We start from the raw sequence: 19,263 nt of genomic DNA, 5'->3' as shown, positions 1-19,263 counted from the left end.
TGCTTAAATATAGGACAGCACAACCATAGACTAAGATTTTTGGAAATTCTTATTCTTCCTAGGTTATGGTTCATTCTTCCTGACCCCAAAAGGAGCTACTATGCTCTATAACAAAGTCTTATATAAAGCAAGGAAGTACAAGGCACATTGAGGGGGGTTGGAAATGGGGCCATAGGGCCTGGGTCCCATCCCTATTTTTTGAGGGAACTTTCTTTTTCTTTTTTTTTTTAAACATTTAAATGGATTTATTTCGATGAATAAAGCAGCTGCATAATGCTTTCTCAAATCACTTCCTCTAAGTCCCAGTGATAGAAGCTTGGGTGGGCTTCTGGGGCTATTGCAGCTGTTGTGGCCACAATCTGTCCTCTACCCAGCCCTTTGGTTCAGGCCTACCGGAAGTTTTGTGGACTGGTGGTATGAATTACCAGGATAGGCCTTGGGGCAGCGAGAGTTGTTAGAAGTGTTTGACTGAAGTCTTACTAGCTTCAGGATGTTTCCTTTACTTCCTGATTGTGGAATGGGAACTTTTTTTCCACTCCCCTCTCTCTTGGAAGCCATACAATTTCATCACCATGTGGGCTATACCTTCTCTCTCCACTTTTCTTTCTCATTTTCTTACCTCTTTGTCCTCCTCCCTCTTCCCCTTTTCACCACCTACCCTCTAGTGACCTCCCAGTTTCCCTCTGGTGGCTCTTCCTTTTTTTCCCCATCCTCCCTTTTCTCACAGTCTCTCCCTCCTCCCCCATCTCCTAATATTTCCCTATCTCTCTTCTCCTTTATCTTTCCTTCCCTTTCTTTTCCCCTTTACCACATTTATTTACTCTCCCTTTTTCTCTCTCTATTTCTTGCCTTCCTTCTTTTTTCTTTCTCCCTCTCCTTTTTATATTTTTCTTCTCTATTCTCTACCCAATTCCTTTTTACATTCAATCCCTTTGCCTTATTTTCCACCCTCTTCTTTTTACCCTCTATTTCGTTGTCTTTTTCTTGTGCTGCAAAACCTTATGACATAGTGAGAACAGTACTGGATATGGAGTCAAAGGACCTGGGTTCACATCAAAGTTCTGCCGTTTTGCTATATGTGTGACTTTGAGCAAGTCATTTAACCTCTCTGGGCCTTCATTGTCTCATCTATGAAAATGGGGAGGGGTCATACTCCATGATAGCTAGTGGCCTTTCTAGATTTGGTCTTAGAACATAATAATAATTCATATAGCACTTTAATGTTTACAAAAATAAGTCACTCTCTTGTAAAGGCATGGATCTTTTTGCACTTGACATAATTTAAGTTCATAGCCAGTTCATCTAAACCCTAACATGGTTAATTATTTTAGGATATAGTATTAATTGTGCCTAAATGTAGTCCTTTCATGTCCCAGTTAACCTACTTTCTTCTACGGCTACATGTTTTACCTCTAACCCTGTCAATGATGAATGTCATTGGCCACAAAAAGAAAGAATGAGAAAGTGTGAGAGAATAAGTGAAAATCAATCACCACCGCTACAAAAATAAATCAGAACATTGGGATTGCTAATCTCGAGTCAGCATAACTTCTGTGCATAAGTATAGTGTTATCTAAAATCATGTTACTATCTGAATAGCAAACTAGTAAGTACCCTCTTAGATCCTAGAAAGGTAGCATATTAGATAGAGATGGAAGGGACCTTTTAAATCATCTATTGCAACCTCTTCTTCATGGTATCATGGAAAGAACAATGGATTTGGAGTCAATTTTGTGTTTGAATTATGGCTTTGCTACTTGCTATCTCTGTGAACCTGGGGAGTTATTCCCAGAGTTCTTTCCTTTGCAATCTTCTGTCTTCTCTCTACCTCCTCCCTCCAATTAATATTTCTTATTTATGTACTTATATGAGTGCATAATATGATATATATTAGTTCACTTTTATGCTAGTGATCAATTTTTGAGGATCTTATTTGAGAAGAATATGAAATGTTTTAAAGATTAAGGATTATACAGTTAAGTTTTTATGTTTTCCTTTTTAATATATTTCAAGATTTTCCTCAAAACAATTCTCTCATATTTTCAAATATATCAGTACAAAATTAGTCTTGGCTTCACTCAGTCAATGAAAACCAACCAAACAGGAAGGCTTATTTTATTATTGGTGCATCAGCTTAAAAGAAACCCTTTAAATTAAAATGGTAAGCATGATTTCAAGGGATATCACCATTTTAAGAGCCACAGAGATTGCAAACTGCTGAGGTTTTCAGAAATTGGTTGGTTCTAAAAAGAAAAAAAAAGAAGGATTTAGCATCTGATTTCTTGCCAGTACCCAGCTCATATAGATCAGTTCCTTGAGAAGGCAAATTTATTCATATGGTGGGAAAATTAAACTAGGACAATAGTGCCCTTTGGCCAACAATAATAAATGTAGCCCAGAATCAAAGGATCCACTGGCCAGCTATCTAATATCCACTAGGAAATCCTTGGGCTGGACATTGACACAGCCTTTGTATTCTTTGGGATTCTGCCATTGGGCGTGGTGGTTAGAAATTGTTGATGAAGGGAAATGTCTTATTCATTTGAAACTGCAGAGGAGCTTATTTCAAATAAAAGTGAACTCTTTAATTTTAACAAAAGTTCTCCAATATCCTATGCTTAATACCTTATGCGACATGATAGACATATTCATGAAATCTTTGCTTAGCACAACAATACTGTAAAACTTGTATATGACACAAAACTGAAAGTAAAATTTAAAAAGTAAAAAAAAAAATTCCTTGACAGCCCCGAACATCTTCAGTCAAATAAGATGACATTTAGTAGGAACAAATATAAAGTCTTGAACTTAAAATTCAAAAAATCAACTTCATAAATGCTAAATGGAGAAGGGTATGGCTAAACAGCAGTATATCAGGAAAAGATCTGGGGCTTTCAGCGTATAAGCCAACAGGGTGCTGATACAACCAAGGAAGCTAATGTAATATTAGGCTGCAGCTAAAGAGGAAGAGTGCCCATGACTGAGAAAGTGATCACTTTACCCACAGTTAAAGACATTTATAAGCTGGAAAGCATCCAAAGAAATTGAAGACCCTTGACTTCTTGCCATATAAGAATTGAAGAAAATGAAGGTGTTTGTCTTGGACTGGAGAAAATGTAGGGAGGGCATGATAGCTATCTGTATGCATTTAAAGAATTGCCTTGTAAAAGAGGGGTTAGGTTTATCCTGTTGGATTCCAGAGCTAGAAGAAGCAGTGAATAGAAGTTATAAAGGAGAAAACTGATATTCGATTTAAGGGAAAACTTTATAATATCCAGTTTATTGTCACTGTTGGTTAGTCATTCAGTCATGTCCAACTCTTCATGACCCCATGGACCATAGCATGCCAGGACCTTCTATCCTATGCTTTCTCTTGAAGTCTGTCCAAGTTCATGTTTGTTGTTTCCATGACACCATCTATCCATCTCATCCTTCGCCCTCCCCTTTTCCTTTTTTGCCTTCAATCTTTCCCAATATCAAGGTCTTTTCCAATGAGTCCTGTCTCCTCATTATGTGGCCAAAGTATTTAAGCTTCAAACTTCAGCATTAAACCTTCTAGTGAATAACCTGAATTAATTTACTTAAGTATTGACTGATTTGATTTCCTTCTTTCCCAAAGCTATCCCAAATTGCAATGGGCTGCCTCAGGAGGCTCTGGGTTTTCCTTCACAGGATGTCTTTAGATAAAAGCTGGGTGGTCACTTGTTAGGGAGAGAATTCATATTCTGGTACTGAGGTACCTTCTAACTCTGACATTCCATGATTCTGTGAAATTCTATCTAGGCGTTATAAGAGTAAAAGAATACCTTCCTGTTAATCAGGAAACCTGGGTTCTCTCTGTCTGTAACTAGCTGGGTGACCTTGGAATAGTCAGTTAACCTCAGTGGGTCTCAGTTTTCTACTTAGTAAAATGGGGAGACTGGTGAATGATCAGATATTAATAGGGTATTGAGGGGATATATAGACTTTTAGAGACATAAAGGAATATGTCATAAGACAACCTAGCCAAAGGCTCACTTCAAGAAATAAGGATTGGAGAAGAGGGGGAAGAGAACTTTTTTTTGATACAAGATAAGATCATTGGCTCAATATATTTATTAAATGTTTGCAACTAGGAAAATTACCCCCATTTTATCAGGTTATTTAGTATATTACCTCTGGAGAACCCAAAGGAAAGGAACAAAAAGTATGGAGGAAAAACTGAAAACATTCATTCAGTTAGAAGAACTAGTCAAATAACTATGGAACTGCGATTGAGAAGACTGGTTTACACCTACCTGAATAAGGCAAATCTGACCATGTAACACACCTATTCAGTCAACTCCAGTGGCTCCCATTTGCCTCCAGGATTAAATTTTAAAAATCCTTTGTTTGGCTTATAAAGCCCTCCATAATCTGGCCCCTTCCTCTCAACTCTGAGTGTCTTCTCTGGCTGTCCCTCCACACCTAGTATTCTTTCCCTCTCATGTCCGCTTCTAGTCTTCCCTGGCTTCCCTCAGGACTTGGCTGAAATTCCACCTTCTAGAAGGCTTTTCCAATCCTCCTTAATGCTCGTGTCTTTCCTCTGTATATATTTTGTTTGTACGTAATTATTCGCACATTTCCCCCCTTAGACTGTGAGCTTCTTGAGAGCAGGGCCTCCCTTTTGCCTTTCTTTGTATCTCTATTATTAGCACAATGCCTGGCATACAGTAGGTGCTTAATAAATTCTAGTTGACTGGCTCGATGACATTTTGAGTTACATTATGCTGAGCATGACCGGCATCTTCCCAGACAGGCTTGATGATTTCCCAAGATCATCTGAGAGTTAGAAGACCATCAGCCTAATATGATATCAGCTTTCAAACCTAGTATTGCTGATTTGGAATGAGCTTTGCCTGTATTCATCTATTGTCTTTTGTCTTGTTCTTAGTTGGAAACTATATCTATCTGCTGTTTAACATCACACACCCCTAAGCTTCTCTCTCTGTTAGGTAACCTAGCCTGCCCCTTCAACAGTTGGACACCCTCCAAGCTTATCATATCAAGCTTCAGCTGTGAATACCCAAGTGAATGTGCCACATCCTAGAATGAAGACAGTTGTAATCTTGAAGGCGGAAGGTTGCTTTGTAGTATGTCCGTTGTAGGCAGGGCAGAGAAATGGAAAAAGGACTGGCCTGGGGTCTAGTATGCCCTTTGTCCCCAGTACTTTTGTGTCTTCAAACAAAAGACCCTTAGCTTCTGAGAGACAGCTAGGTGGTGTAGGGGGTAGAGTGCTGAGGTCCATTGGCACCTCAGACACTTACTAACCCTGTGACTCTGGGAAAGTTGATTTCTCTCAGCCTTAGTTTCCTCAACTGCAAAACAGGGATAATAATTATGCCCACATCACAGAATTGTCGTTAGGACCAAAGATAATGTATGTAAGGTGCTTTACAAACCTTGAAATGCTATGTGAATGCTAGCTGGTAGCAGCAACAGCAGCAGTAGTAGTAGTGGTGGTACCAGTAGTAGTAGTAGTAGTAGTAGTAGTAGTAGTAGTAGTAATAGTGGTAGTATGTAAAATTTCCTCAGTTTGCTGTTCTGTAAATGACAAGTTTTTGCATAATGATCTTTAAGGTGGCTCTGTTCTCCTTGCTACCTGTGTGAATATGGGCAGGTCACTTAACCTTTCTAGGCCTTATCTGTAAAAGGAAGATGTTGGATTATGATCTCTAAAGTTCCTTCCAGATCTAAATCCTCTTATTTTTCTTATTTTTATATTCTAGTATCATGCTTGATTTGGGGGAGAAATCATCTCCTTGTGGCCATCTGTGTTCCCAGGCAGCTAGGTGACGTAGTGGATAGAGCTCTGGACAAGGAGTCAGAAAGGCCTGAGTTCAAATCTGGCCTGAGACACTTGCTAGCTGGGTGACCCTAGGCAAGTCACTTAACCTCTGTTTGCCTCAGTTTCCTCCTATGTAAAATGTAGATAATAATAGTACCTGCCTCCCAGGGTTCTTGTGAAGAGCAAATGAAATAATTATTTGTAAATAATTTAGCATAGGGCTTGGCACATAGTATATAAATACTACAAATATAAATATTTGTCCCTCTTCCCACCCAATTTCACCCTTCTGTCTGCTTATCTCTATAAACTGTTTCCTCAGGTTGTTAAGCTGAAAGGCCAAGTACTATCGGTCATGTATCGATTTCGGACCAAAAACCGGGAGTGGATGTTAATCAGGACCAGCAGCTTCACTTTTCAGAATCCTTATTCTGATGAGATTGAATACATCATCTGCACCAACACCAATGTCAAGTATGTGTCCTCCCTTCCCCTATGCATTATTCCAAATGGAAATGATTTTTCATAAAAGAATGTTTCTTGTTTTTAGGTGGAATATCGAGGTATTATTTCATCACTATTGCTTTGTAAAAGAAAAAAAATGTGGGGCAGCTAGGTGGTGCAGTGAGTAGAGCACCGGTCCTGGGGTCAGGAGGACCTGAGTTCAAATCTGACCTCAGACACTTGACACACTTCCTAGCTGTGTGACCTTGGGCAAGTCACTTAACCCCAATTGCCCTGCCTTCCCCCCTCCAAAAACAAACAAACAAAAAAAAAAAAAGAAAAAAGAAAAAAAATGTGCCCTTCTGCAGGGTTCAACTGTGCAAAGTGATTCTTCACAGAGACTAGTGTATGTATAAGGGGTTGGGGTGAAGGAAGTTCAGGATGCCAAGTCAGGTTTGCTGCTTCACTCCGGGGTCCCCATCTTTGCCCCCCCTACACTATCTAGGATGAAGAAACAAAAAAGCCCGGGAGTCATGGTTCCCTACCTTCCCCTCTCTAGAGGCTCCTATGTCTTCTTCCTTCCCCCACCTCTACCCCCACTAAATTGCTCATGCATTGGAATGAAATCCTTCTTTCTGCTGTTCTGGCTGCAGTTGCCCAGATTTCTCATCCTGCCAGGATGTTGGGGGATGTAGAGGTTGTGCTACTCAGAAACCTCTTTGGAGAATGGGGTTAAAATACCAGGGCACTCAGCTTGAAGCCTGTGGTCCCCTATTGCATCCAAGCATGGGCTGCTGGAATTCCCTCCTCCAGTCCTGGGCTTTTTCTACAGAGAATAAGAATGGGATATGCCACAGCTGTGGAAGGGTCTCATAAGCCAGACCCATGACCAAGAGACTAATTACTACCCAAAGAGGGGAACGACATGGTGATCAAAGTCATGCCATATGCAAGGAATATGTATGCTTGGTTTATATCTAAAGCTCATATATTCTCTTTAATCTTAGTTGTATTGGATCATTTTCACAAAATGCTCCAGCACTATTTTTAGCACTGTAGTTTAGCATAAGACTTAAACAAAAAAAGAGGTACTGTCCCAACTGTTTGAATAAGATAAAACTGTGGGATAAAACAAAGGCTCCAGGAAAATTGGATTTTTTTTAATTTTTCAAAAGAATTTTAGTTAACTACCTAATTCAGAAGTCATGATGTGGAATTAATACATTGTTTAAAATTTTCTAAACATCTCTGCATGCATGACCACTTTCTTCCACCCTCTCTCTCTACCATGTCAAGTCAAACAGAGAAGTAATGAAGTAGGCCAGAAACCCCTGCAAAAAGAAAGCCTTGCACAGTCATGGTTGATTCACTGGAGAGAATGAACAATTTTTATGCCTTTGAATCCTTTGAATTTAGGAAAAGGGACATTCTCTTAGAGGAAGTATGTCTTCTTTTCTCTGCTTTTCTTCTTCTCCCTTCCCCCCTCCTTCCCTTTCTCCTTTCTTCTTTTCTTTTGCCTTCCTCTTGCTACCTCATTTCCTCCATTCCATGCATGGTTTTCCTCCTCTTCTTTTTTTTTTCAATATTCATTTCGATGTGTTTTATACATGATGGCTATTCAGTAAATATTTATAAATTGATCGTTTGATTTGAAAGGAGTTTTTATAATCTCTCTTGTACTGGTATATTTTGAAATGTTGCTGAGTGCCAAGTCACATTTTTTCTTTTTGAAGCTCCTTGGAGAATAAGCCTGGGCATTACATTCTTCAGGAAACACAATAGTACAAGCGTTTGGAATCCAACAGAGTCCTCTAGACTTGGCTCAAAGAATTGAGTAGATTGGGCCACTCTATTTTCCCCAGTGTGCAATAGAAGGCTAAGTGTACCGTTTAGTTTGGTGGGAAATAATAGAATGCAGCTGTGGGTCTGTAAAGAGTTTAGGAGTCAGAGTTTCAAAAATCTTCATCAAATTGTACCCCAGCATATGGCCTGTGTATAGAGACTTCATTTCTCAATATGATGCCACAGGTAAATTCTGAATTAATTTGTGGGCTAAGAATACATTCGTGCCAATAACAATGTTTGTATATGTATGTAATGGGCATGAAAATAGTGATGGTCACTGTTTTTGCATCTGCAGAAATGGAAACTGGAAGCCTTGTTGCAAAGCCTGACATGGGAATATCTTGATGTTGAGGGAATAGATACTTCCATTGTTTTTCTGTCTCCCAAGATCTGGGGTTCTTAATCTTTGTTTGTGTGTGTGCGTGTGTGTGTGTGTGTGTGTGTGTGTGTGTGTGTGAGAGAGAGAGAGAGAGAGAGAGAGAGAGAGAGAGAGAGAGATAGACAAGGCCCTTTGGCAGTCTGGCATAGCCTATGGACCCCTTTCAGAATATTTTAAATGGTTGAGGAAAATGCTAAAATTCAGTTAGGGGTTAGTGAAAATAAAGATGTAACTTTTTTACAAACCCTTACCCTGGGTGGTATTCTGCTTAAATTATAATGGTAGTTTCAGTTGTTACTGTTTTGTTAACTTCTTTTGTTATTGTGAATCCTGGTTATTAATATTGCCTTGATAGTTATTATTTATCATAGTAATAGCTAAAGACATTTATACTGAATTATAGAAGAAAAACCTCTCTCAGAAAAACCCATTAGACAAAAATTAATCAGAAAAATTAGAGATTTTTTTCTTAATGTAACAAAAAGGTTCTCTGTCAGGTTTCTGTAAATAGTAGACTGGAGGAAGTCTATGTACTCACAGTTCTGTGACTTTGGAGTAATGTTTATATTCACCACTTTCCAAAAGAACCACATGACCACCGTGTGCCCCGGGGAGTCCAAGGCAATGGAATATTCAAAGATAGAAATGGAGGGGTAGAAAAGTTTCAGGCAGGTCACATGGAAAAGTTCCATCTACCATTTTAAAGCTGGTGCCTAATTATCTGACTTGGCACATTTAAGTGTGCTTTTTCATTCATTCAAAATATGATTTGATTTGCCAAAATAAAATTGAGTTAAGTCTTCTAGCATTAATCTGTTTGTTTTAAGTGAGGTATCTCTTTTGTACAGATCTGCATGTACATATTATCTTGTTCCTTGAGGGCAGGAACTGTTTCATTTTTATTTTTTTAATCCCTGGCACCTACCGCAGGGCCTGGTACATTGTCGGTGATTTATAAATGCTGTTGATTGATTCATCTAAGTAATTTCCACTGTTTCTGATTCATTGAGGTTACATTAGATGAAGAGACATCCTTCTGAGGTTGACTTAGACAAAATTTGTTTACAAAAGGCGGCCTCTTAAATGGAGTTTTCCCTTTGCATTGTTCAGTGAAGGTAATTTGAAAGTTTGCTTTTGTCTGTAGTGGGCAGTTCCCAGATGTGAACAATGCCACCTTTGAGCCTATGGACTGAACTTTACTAATGGTAGTTTGGTATGGAAAGATCATTAAAGTCTGTGCCCAAATGTTCACCAAGTTCTTTGGGGCAGGGCGGGGAGGGGGGTGTTGGAAGGGAGTGAAGGGGAAGGAAAGGTAGCTTTGTTACTTTCAGTCATAGTCATCCAAAAGAAACTTCCTGGAAAAATAGAGGACCATGTTTACTACTTGTGTTGAGCTGCTAAGGAAGACAGCTCTTCATCTCCCTACTACTTTTTTCATGTCAATTCTGATCAACTTCCAGAGCATGGAGAAAAAAGGAGAAAAGGCAATACTTATTTAACCTGTTAGCTGAGACGCTTTTTAAACAAGCCCATCTATCCTGTGTCCTGTGGTCAACTCAGATTTTTATGAAGACAAGTCATGGAGTTATTTTCTCAGTATTAGCTGTTTCAGTATTTTTCCATTTCTACAACCCAGCTAGTTCATAACCCATTAACTGGTGTGTGGCCCTCATTTCTAGAGCTACTTTGGGTCAGCGACCTGATGTCAACTCAGTCTCTCTTGCCTGCTGCTGCCCTAGCCCCAAACCTAGTTCTTCTTATACAGATACTTTTCCAAAGAAATATTTTGGCTCTCATAATAGCAGAGTCTCAAAACTGTTATTTTTTCCCTCAAATTCTTCCCCTACATAGTCAGTTTTGTTGTCTTAAACAGTCAACAGATGCTTAGAGATATTTATTGAGTGCTTGCTATAAGCCCAGCTCTGTGATGAGCACCTTGGGAAAGAAATTTCAAAAGAAGGTGACATTTTCCCTGTCTTCCAGGAGCTTCCAAATTAGCTAGAGAGAAATAACTGACATTTTATCGGTGAATCAATCAACAAGTATTTTTAAGCACCTACAATACTGTTCTAGGCACTATGCTAGGCAGAAGAGACACAAAGACAAAACTGAAATAATCTGTGCCTGCAATGAATATTTACATAAATAAGCACATACAAAATAAATACAAGGTACATTTTTTGGATGAAGGGCACTAGCCGTTTCTTCATATAAACAGTGGTACTCGAGCAGAATTTTAAAGGAAACAAGTCATTCAAACAGGTGGAGGTGAGGAAGAATGCATCTTAGGCATGGGGACAGCACTGGGAAAAGTATAGAAATGGGAGTGTTCTGTGTAAGGAGCAATAACAAGGCTAATTCAGCTGGACTGTCGGATGCAGAAAAGGAAGTAACGTGAAATAAGGTTGGAGAGGTAGGTTAAAACCAGGTTGTAAGCAAACAGAGGAGATTCTCCTTGATCCTGGACAAAGGGTCCTTCACCTTTTTTAGGCCATGGACCCCTTTAGTAGACTGGTGAAGCCTCTGTACCCCTCTCAGAATCATATTTTAAACACATTTATTACAGAGGATTACAAAGGAAACCAATTATATTGAAACACAAAAAGGGGGTTCACAGGCTCCAGATTAAGCATCTCATTTCCTAGAAATAATAGGAAGCCAAAGAAGTTTATTAAGCAGGGAAGTGGCATGCTCAGACCTACACTTTAGAAAATCACTTTGGCTCCTATGTGTAAGATGTATTTAAAAGGAGAGAGATTTGAGACCAATTAGAAAGCCATTCTAATAGTCCAATAAAGAGAGGGCCTGAACTGGGGTGGAGGCTTCATGATCTAATCCAATCCAATAAACATTTATTAAGTGCTGCCTACTATGTGCCAGGCATTATGTTAAGGGCTGGGGATACATTTAGTAAAAAAAAAAAAAAAAAAAAAAAAGAAAGAAAGGAGGAGCCAACACACAAAAGAAGGCAGGAAGTGGTGAGGGGAATGAGACACAAGGGGGTACCCAGAACAGAGGCATCTTGTTCGTTGAGTTGAAACCAGGCAAGGCAGCAGATGCAAAGTGGAATGAACGGAGTCCAGTTTCTGCCTTCTATAAAAGAAGGCATTGGGAGGAGTTTGGTAATGTGCCTCCAGTCCTCCAAGAGGGGAGAGTAGAGTGAGGGAGGTGGTAGCAACTGAGGCTTGAGTTAGCAGAATGGTGGTGAGTCTAAAAGTGACGAGTTTATCCTGGGAGGGGAATCTTGTTCCCTGGAGTTGAAACCATGCAGGGCAACTGAGGCAAAATGGAATCTCATGAGTACAGAAAATGGGAAAGATGAAAGCTATTGGCAATGGATTGGATCCCATGTGGAAAATAAAAAGACAATTTGGATTTTATATGTAAAACATGAAGATAATTTAGTGCTAAATGATATGGCACTTTTAAAACTCGTTTCTTTAGAGTTTTATAGCTAGCAAAGCAATTTCATGTATTATCTTATTTTATCCTTTCAACAACTCTGTGAAGTAGTAAAATATCACTGTCCCCTATTTTAGAGATAAAGAAACTGAGACTCAGAGATGAAATGACTTGATCAAAGTCACCCAGTTCCTAAATGATCGAGTCTTCTGATCCTGTTCTTCTCAGATACCTGGGCTTGAATTCAGATCTTGCTTCTGACATTTACTGGGTTTTTGACCATCAATAAATAAGTCATTTCATTCTCAGAGTGTCAGTTTCCGTATTTCCATAGTAGGGGTAATAAAACCTGTGCACCCACCCCATAAGATTGTTGTGAAGAAAGTGCCTTTCAAATCTTAAAAAGCACTATCTGGATGTGGGTTGTTAATATTATTCCTACTTGACATTGTCAGTACAACCAAAGATTAGTGAAAGGAGAGAGGACATAAAGGGCTTTAAAGAAGAGGTAAGAATGTTAGATGGGCTTTGAAGAATAGTTTAGATATAAATAAATGGAAAGGGAGAGGAAGAAGCCTCCTGGTAAGGGGAATAGCATGAGCAAAGATAGGAATACTACTACTTCTGTTACTACTACTACTTCTGTTACTACGACTACCACCATCACCACCACCACCACTGCTACCATTTCTATAATATCTATTATACGCCATGCACTGTGCTTAGCACTTTTCAAATACTATCTCAGTTGATCCTCACAACAACCCTGGAAGGCAGGTGCTATTATTCCTTCCATCTTAATCGTTGAGTAAACTGAGACAGAGGTTAAGTGAATTGCCCAAGGTCACACAGCTAGTAAGTATCTTGGGCCTGATTTGAACTTGGTTCTTCACACTCCAGGCCCAGCACTCTATCCAATATGCCACCTAACTGACCACTTGAAGGTAGGAAGAAGCATGATCCATGTAGAAAGAATGGTGAGACCTGACGGCAGGTTGGAGAGTAATATGGAAATAAGGTGAATTAGATAAGATGAATCTAGGTTATGAAGATTCTTTAGCACCAGTCATGTTGGCATGGGCTTGGTGGTGATGCACGGAGGAGCAGAATGGACCAGGACTTAGAGAGGCCAACTAAGTAGGAGGGATCTGGGAGATACTGTGGGTCTAGGCAGTCAGGCAGAGTCCTGAGTCTGTGGAGTCAGGGAGTCAGTAAGAACAACCCTAGTAAGGATCTGCCCTATTTTATGTTGCTTTCTGAGTGTGGGAGGCCTAGGACGTAAAAGATGTTCATTATAGCGAAGAGCTCAGAGGTCTAAAAATAAGTCTTTCCCCAACTGGGGCAAGGATAGAAAGACTGGAATCATTTCCTAGCATTTCTCTCATAAGGAAATATACTAACCCTTATTTGAGAGTCCATTGTTATGAAGATTCAGAAAAGAAAACTCTTGCTCCCAAACTTCTTGGCACTGCCATATGGTTTACTATTAGAAACTGATACTTTTATCAGTGGAAACAACATTAAAGAAAAGGCATTACTGTCTGCTTTATTGCTGTGTCCTAAAGATATGAGGCCTTTCCATCTGACTTGCAGCTGAAACTTTCCATATATGTTGTCTTCTCCATTTGAATGCAAGCTTATTGAGAGCAAGGACTACTTTTGCTCTGTTTGTATTTGTATCCCCAGCATTCAGCCCAGTACTTTGCCTATGGTAAATGTTTAATAAATGCTTTATATATTCATTTATTCATTATGTCAGAAATGCTACAGGGCAAGTTCCAGATTTTTTATGACTGAATAATGGAGGTGCCTCTAGATCTACTTTGAATCAAGAATACAGTTTCCCGAATAGTCACCAAAAGAGAAGAGTAATGTAACCCAATCCATGGAAATGGTTATTTCATACAGTTTGAAGAGGGAGACATGGAATACCATATATGTTGGGAAGGAAGCGCCATTTTGGTTTGGTTTAATTGTCATCCTTCATTTTCCTAAGAGGGCCAAAATGACGTCACTATGTTAGAGTCAAGGTACGGTATGTCTGACTGTGGCTGATCAGATGGATCTGAGCTTAGAAGGTTCTACCACAGGTCAGGCACAAGTAGTCCATATGAACATTTGGAGTAGAGATGTCTCTAAATTTGCACATCTCACATTTCTTTTGAGCTACTATAATTCTGCTTTGTTCATAGAGTGCAGTGCCTTTTTTGATGCAGGCATGCCATGCTGGCCAGTCCTTTGTCATTGTATATCATGTCATGCAATTGATTCTAAAGCTCTTCAGAGAGATCTTGAGCGTGTCCTTATATCACTTCTTCTGATCTTCACGCAAGCATTTGCTTTTTGTTAATTTTCCATAAAACGGTCTTTTAGGCAAATGTACATTTGGCATTCAAACAACATGGCCAGCCCATTGGAGTTGCACTACTGTCTACAGTAGAGTTTGAATGCTTGGCAATTTAGCTTGAAAAAGGACCTGAGTGTCTGGGACCTTTTCTTGCCAAGTGATCTTCAGAATCTTCCTTAGACAATTCAAATGGAAGCAAGTCAGTTTTCTGGCATTTCCCCTAGTACACTACCCAGGTTTCACAGGCATACAACAATGAGGTCAGCACAACAGTTACGTAGACCTTCAGTTCGGTAGGCAGTTTAATACTTCTCTCCCACACTTTCCTTTGGAGCCTCTCAAACACTGAGCTAGCTCTGGCAATGCGTGTATCAACCTCATCACCTGTGTGTACATCCCTGGAAAGTATACTGCCAAGGTCAGTGAACTTATCCACAGTATCCAAAACTTCTCCATTTGCTGTAACCAATGGTTCCACATATGAATTGTGTGATGCTGGCTGGTAGAGAACCTTTGTTTTCTTGAATTTGGTTGTTAGGCCAAAATTATTACAAACATCAGAGAATTGGTCCGTACTTTGTTTCATCTTAGCTTCAGAGGCTTCATTGAGAAGCACGATCAAGTATGAACAAGAAATCGTGCACTAACTCTCTCCCTCCACTTTAGTCTTGACTCGTAGCCTTTTCAAGTTGAAAAAATTTACTGCCAGTGTGGTAGCTGTTCTTGATGCTGTTTTCATCCTCCTTGAAGGCATCTGACAACATTGCTGAAAACATCATGCTGAAAAGCGTGGGAGCAAACACACAGCATTGTTTTATTCCGTTGGTGACTGGGAAAGTGCAAGAACATTGTCCATTATCCAGAACCTGGGCAAGCCTGCCATCATGAAACTGACATACAATACTGATGAACTTCTCTGGGCAACCAAATTTTGACATAATTTTCCATAATCCCTCATGACTGACAGTATCAAAGGCCTTGGTCAGATCAACAAGCCTTGTGTACAGTCCTCTGTTCTGCCCCTGGCATTTCTTCTGGAGTTGTCAGGCAGCAAATACCATATTGACTGTTCCTTGGTCCTTTCTGAAGCCACACTGGTTCTCATGTAGATGACCATCTTCCAGATGAAGAATGAGCCTATTAAGGAGGACTCCAGCCATAACTGCCAGCAATGACTAAGAGAGTGACACACAGCTATCACAGAACAACCTATTTCCTTTACCTTTATAGATATGGACAATGGAGGCATCCTTGAACTCCTGAGGGATAACCACCTCTTGCCATAGAACCTGGAAAATTTCAGTCAGCTTTTTTATGAGCACTGGATCCCCTGCTTTGTAAATCTCAGCTGAAATAGAATTAGCACCAAGCACTTTGCCACAGGAGAGGGACCCTAATGGCATTCAAAACTTCTTCTTCATTTGGAAGTTCCACTAGAGAGGGATTGGTTTCAATCTGAGGTATACAGTCAATGGCTTCAGTGTTGATTGATGACAGTCTGTTAAACACTATGAAAGTATTCAGACCATCTCCCCAGGATCATGTCCTTAACACTAATCAATATGGCTCCATCAGCACTGAGTAGTTTGTACCATAGAGCTGTGGCCCATAAATAGGCTTTAGAGCATCATAAAATCACTGGATTGTTACTATCAGAGTAAAACTGAATTTCATCTGCCTTCTCCACTGAGCTTAGAATCCTGTATGTCTCTAAATTTTGCTTGCACTTTACTTTTGATGGAGCTAAATACTAGCTTCTTAGAGATGGATGAACTATCCTGCTGGCAAACCCTATGGAGTTCTCATTTTTCATCTAGCAGCTTCTGAATTTCCCCATCATTTTTGTCAAACCAATCTTGATGTTAGCAAGTGTTCTGGCCCAGATGAGTAAATGTAGTGCTGTACACCAAATCTCTGAAAGTTACCTACTCCTTTTCTGCTCCACTATTGCCAACTATGTGTTGGCTCAACTTTCTCTCCACATTAGCAATGAACATTCCCACTGGAGAAGCACCCTAATCTGTTGACATTAGTCTTCAGGTAGTTATCTTGCATTGGAGCCACCACCTTTGTAAAATGTAAATATTAAGCTTAGAGAGGATAAGTCTATGACTATTCCAGCATTCTACATCACACATTGCCTTTGTCACTCTCACATCCTGTCCATCTCTTCTCCTTACAATCGCATAGTCTATTAGATGCCAGTGTTTGCTGTATGACCTCATCCACAGAGTTTTATTGCATTTAGGTAAATGGAAAACAGTGTTGGTGATAAAAAGGTCATGAGATACACAAGTCTTCAGCAGTAAGTGACCATTGTTATTGATGTTTCTGACTCCATTCCTCCTAAGGACTCTCTGTCATGTCTGGTAGTATGTGCCTACTTTTGCATCAAAGTCACCTAGAATTATAAGCTTGTCTTCTTTCAGCACATTGATGATGAGTGTCTCCATAAGATTTTTCTTTGACCTCATTAGGATTTGTCATGGTGGGAGAATATGCACTGCTGATCATGGCATGGCGCTTTCCTGCAAGTAGCAATCACATTGTCATGAGCTTGTTGTTTACTCCTTTTGGTAGGCATATAAGCTTTTTGTCTAGATTAGTTTTGATCGCAAAATCTACAACAGCTTCACAGCACTACTCTTCACTATGGCCATTTCAGAAAAACATGTATCCAATTCCATCTTTGGTAAGCTGGCCTTCATTTGCCAGCCTTGTTTCACTCAAGGCTGCTCTTTGGATGCAATACCTGCTGAGTTCTCTTCCAACAAGACCTGTTCTTTCAGGGAGACATGGAACACCAGATACATTGGGAAGAAGGTACCATTAGAAGAACTCTGAGGGATCTTCCACCACTTAGATTCCATGACTCTAAAACATGAGACCCACTAGACTTTGTTTGGATTGGTGGGTTTATGGACAAGTGGTATTGATTGATGGAACAATTCATCTACTCTAAGGTCCCATCAAACTGCTTAGGCAGTGGTAGAGATCTAAAAAGACCTAGGTTGGAGAATAAGATACCAGTTGATAAGCATGCCCATTGAGCATACTCCTCATTCTTCAGTGTGGCATATTTATTCCAAAGCACATACTGGCTAGACAGGTTCATGGTAACTTCAGCTAGGGCAAAGAGAGAAAGCATTAGAATACTGTCACAACAGGGGCTCAGTGGCAGTGGGATATGACTCAGGAAGGGTACAAGACTGACAGTCAACCTAAATAGGAGGGATGATCAAATGATAGAATCATTTCTAGGTCAGTCAGAGAAAACATGGAAGAATAGACAGGTACCATAAGGGTCTAGGCAAGTGTAAAGTAAATCAAGGCAAATAAACTTGTGCAGTCAATGAGAAACCAAGAGAACTGACTGTAGAGTGGGATAACAAGTAAAGGAAGGAAGGAAGGAAGGAAAAAACAAAGGAAGGAAGGAGGGAAAGAAGGAAGGAAGAGAGGAAGGAAGGAAGGAAGGAAGGAAGGAAGGAAGGAAAGAAGGAAGGAAGGAAGGAAGGAAGGAAGAAAGGAAGGAAGAAAGGAAGGAAAGAAGGAAGGAAAGAAGGAAGGAAGGAAGGAAAATGCATTTACTGTTTACTGTGTGCCAAATGCTGTGATAAGAATTGGGGATGTAATTTTAAAAGTGAGAGTCCTTGTTCTAAAAAAGCTTACATTCTAAAAGGAAGGAGACACCACATGTAAGAAAGTGATAGTGAGGGAGAAGTATTTTGGTTTAGAAAGTCAAAGAGAGATGGTAAGTGGAGCCATTGGGGAAGTGATTGACATGCCTTTCCAGTACAAGGGTAGGGCCCAAGAACATGGCAGACAAAGTGTCAAGAAGATGGCTAGGGTATAAACTGAGGCACGACCACATCCTGCTAGAATAGTGAGCCATGTGAGACACTTGCCAGTCGACATAGTGTGGGAGTTCCAGAGCTGACAGGGTTAAAGCCCCTCCCCATTCCCTGGTCCAGAGGGTTCAATAACAGCCTAGATGGCAAAAAGATGGCCAGAGTTTGGAAGTTAGCAGTTTCACTGCATATCACTCTGGTGCCTTCACAGTTTTCAAAGATCCTCATACATAATCCTGGGCTTTTGCATCAGCTACAAGATATTCACCTCCTCTCTTTATCTCCCTTGTGCCTGACTTTAAAGAAACAAGCACTGCATTTGGAGTTAGAGCACCAGGGTTTGAAGCCTAACTCTGCTATTTATTTACTGTGTGACCTTGGAAATTCATCTCACTAGGCCGCAGTTTCTTCACCTTTAAAATGAGGAGTTATGTTAGATGATCCCCAAGTCCCTTATAGCTTTAAAGGATATCATCTCTTTTTAAACCATTTTAAAATACCCCATGTTGTATATGGTTGATTTAAGTGATGCTGGAATCTTACTGGAAGTCAATAAGTTATAAGTTCTAAATAAATTGCTAATTAAATTTTATCAAACACCTAATACTGATCCTCTATTAAGGCTTGAGTAAAACACTTTCAATTCACACTGAACTTTTCTGGAATTTCCAGAGTTCATTGAGATCTGTCCATGGTTCTGAGACCACTAGTCATCTTGGCATCAAAATTCTTTGTATTTCCTCTCATCAAAGGGTTAGTTTTGTTGTTCGCCCTGTTTCCTTTGGACTTCTTGATTCAATCCTCAGGCTTGTCCGTAGCTCATTCCTGGCTTCAGTAGGTGTTTAAAAAAGTCCGTTAGTTTCCTTTGTAGCTGAACCATTCTGGGAATGACCTTAGACTGCAATAGCTCTCTGTAGTCTCATATCATGTTTATTCTACAGGCAGAACAAGAAATCAGTCCTGGCCACATATCATTTATATTTGGCAGTATAACTTCCAATCATTACTATCCTTTTCTCCAGATGAGAGCTATTTTTCTATCAGCTTTCAATTCTGTGATCTGTATGCATGCACTAGCATCAAATCTGCAATTCACTCTTAAGAGACTTTGTTGAGCATTGTATTGAAGTCACAGTACTTGCACATCTATCTATTTAACCTAATGGGTCTTATCGAAAAGAGGAAAGAAGGT

At 39.8% G+C, this 19,263-nt stretch overlaps 1 protein-coding gene across 2 annotated transcripts in view; it reads left to right on the top strand.

The window, feature by feature from the left end:
* ARNT2 (aryl hydrocarbon receptor nuclear translocator 2) overlaps positions 1-19,263 on the top strand; it is a 260,460-nt gene that overhangs the window by 206,235 nt on the left and 34,962 nt on the right. For both annotated transcript variants that reach the window (XM_036737135.1, XM_036737136.1), the window contains exon 12: positions 6,129-6,280. In XM_036737135.1, the coding sequence (XP_036593030.1) occupies positions 6,129-6,280 (152 nt within the window). The remainder of the gene's footprint in view (positions 1-6,128; positions 6,281-19,263) is intronic.

Source organism: Trichosurus vulpecula, chromosome 8 (genome assembly GCF_011100635.1).
Source record: "Trichosurus vulpecula isolate mTriVul1 chromosome 8, mTriVul1.pri, whole genome shotgun sequence".
NCBI lineage: Eukaryota > Metazoa > Chordata > Mammalia > Diprotodontia > Phalangeridae > Trichosurus > Trichosurus vulpecula.
The sequence above is the reverse complement of the archived record's forward strand: the minus strand, read 5'-3'. Positions and strand labels throughout refer to the sequence as shown.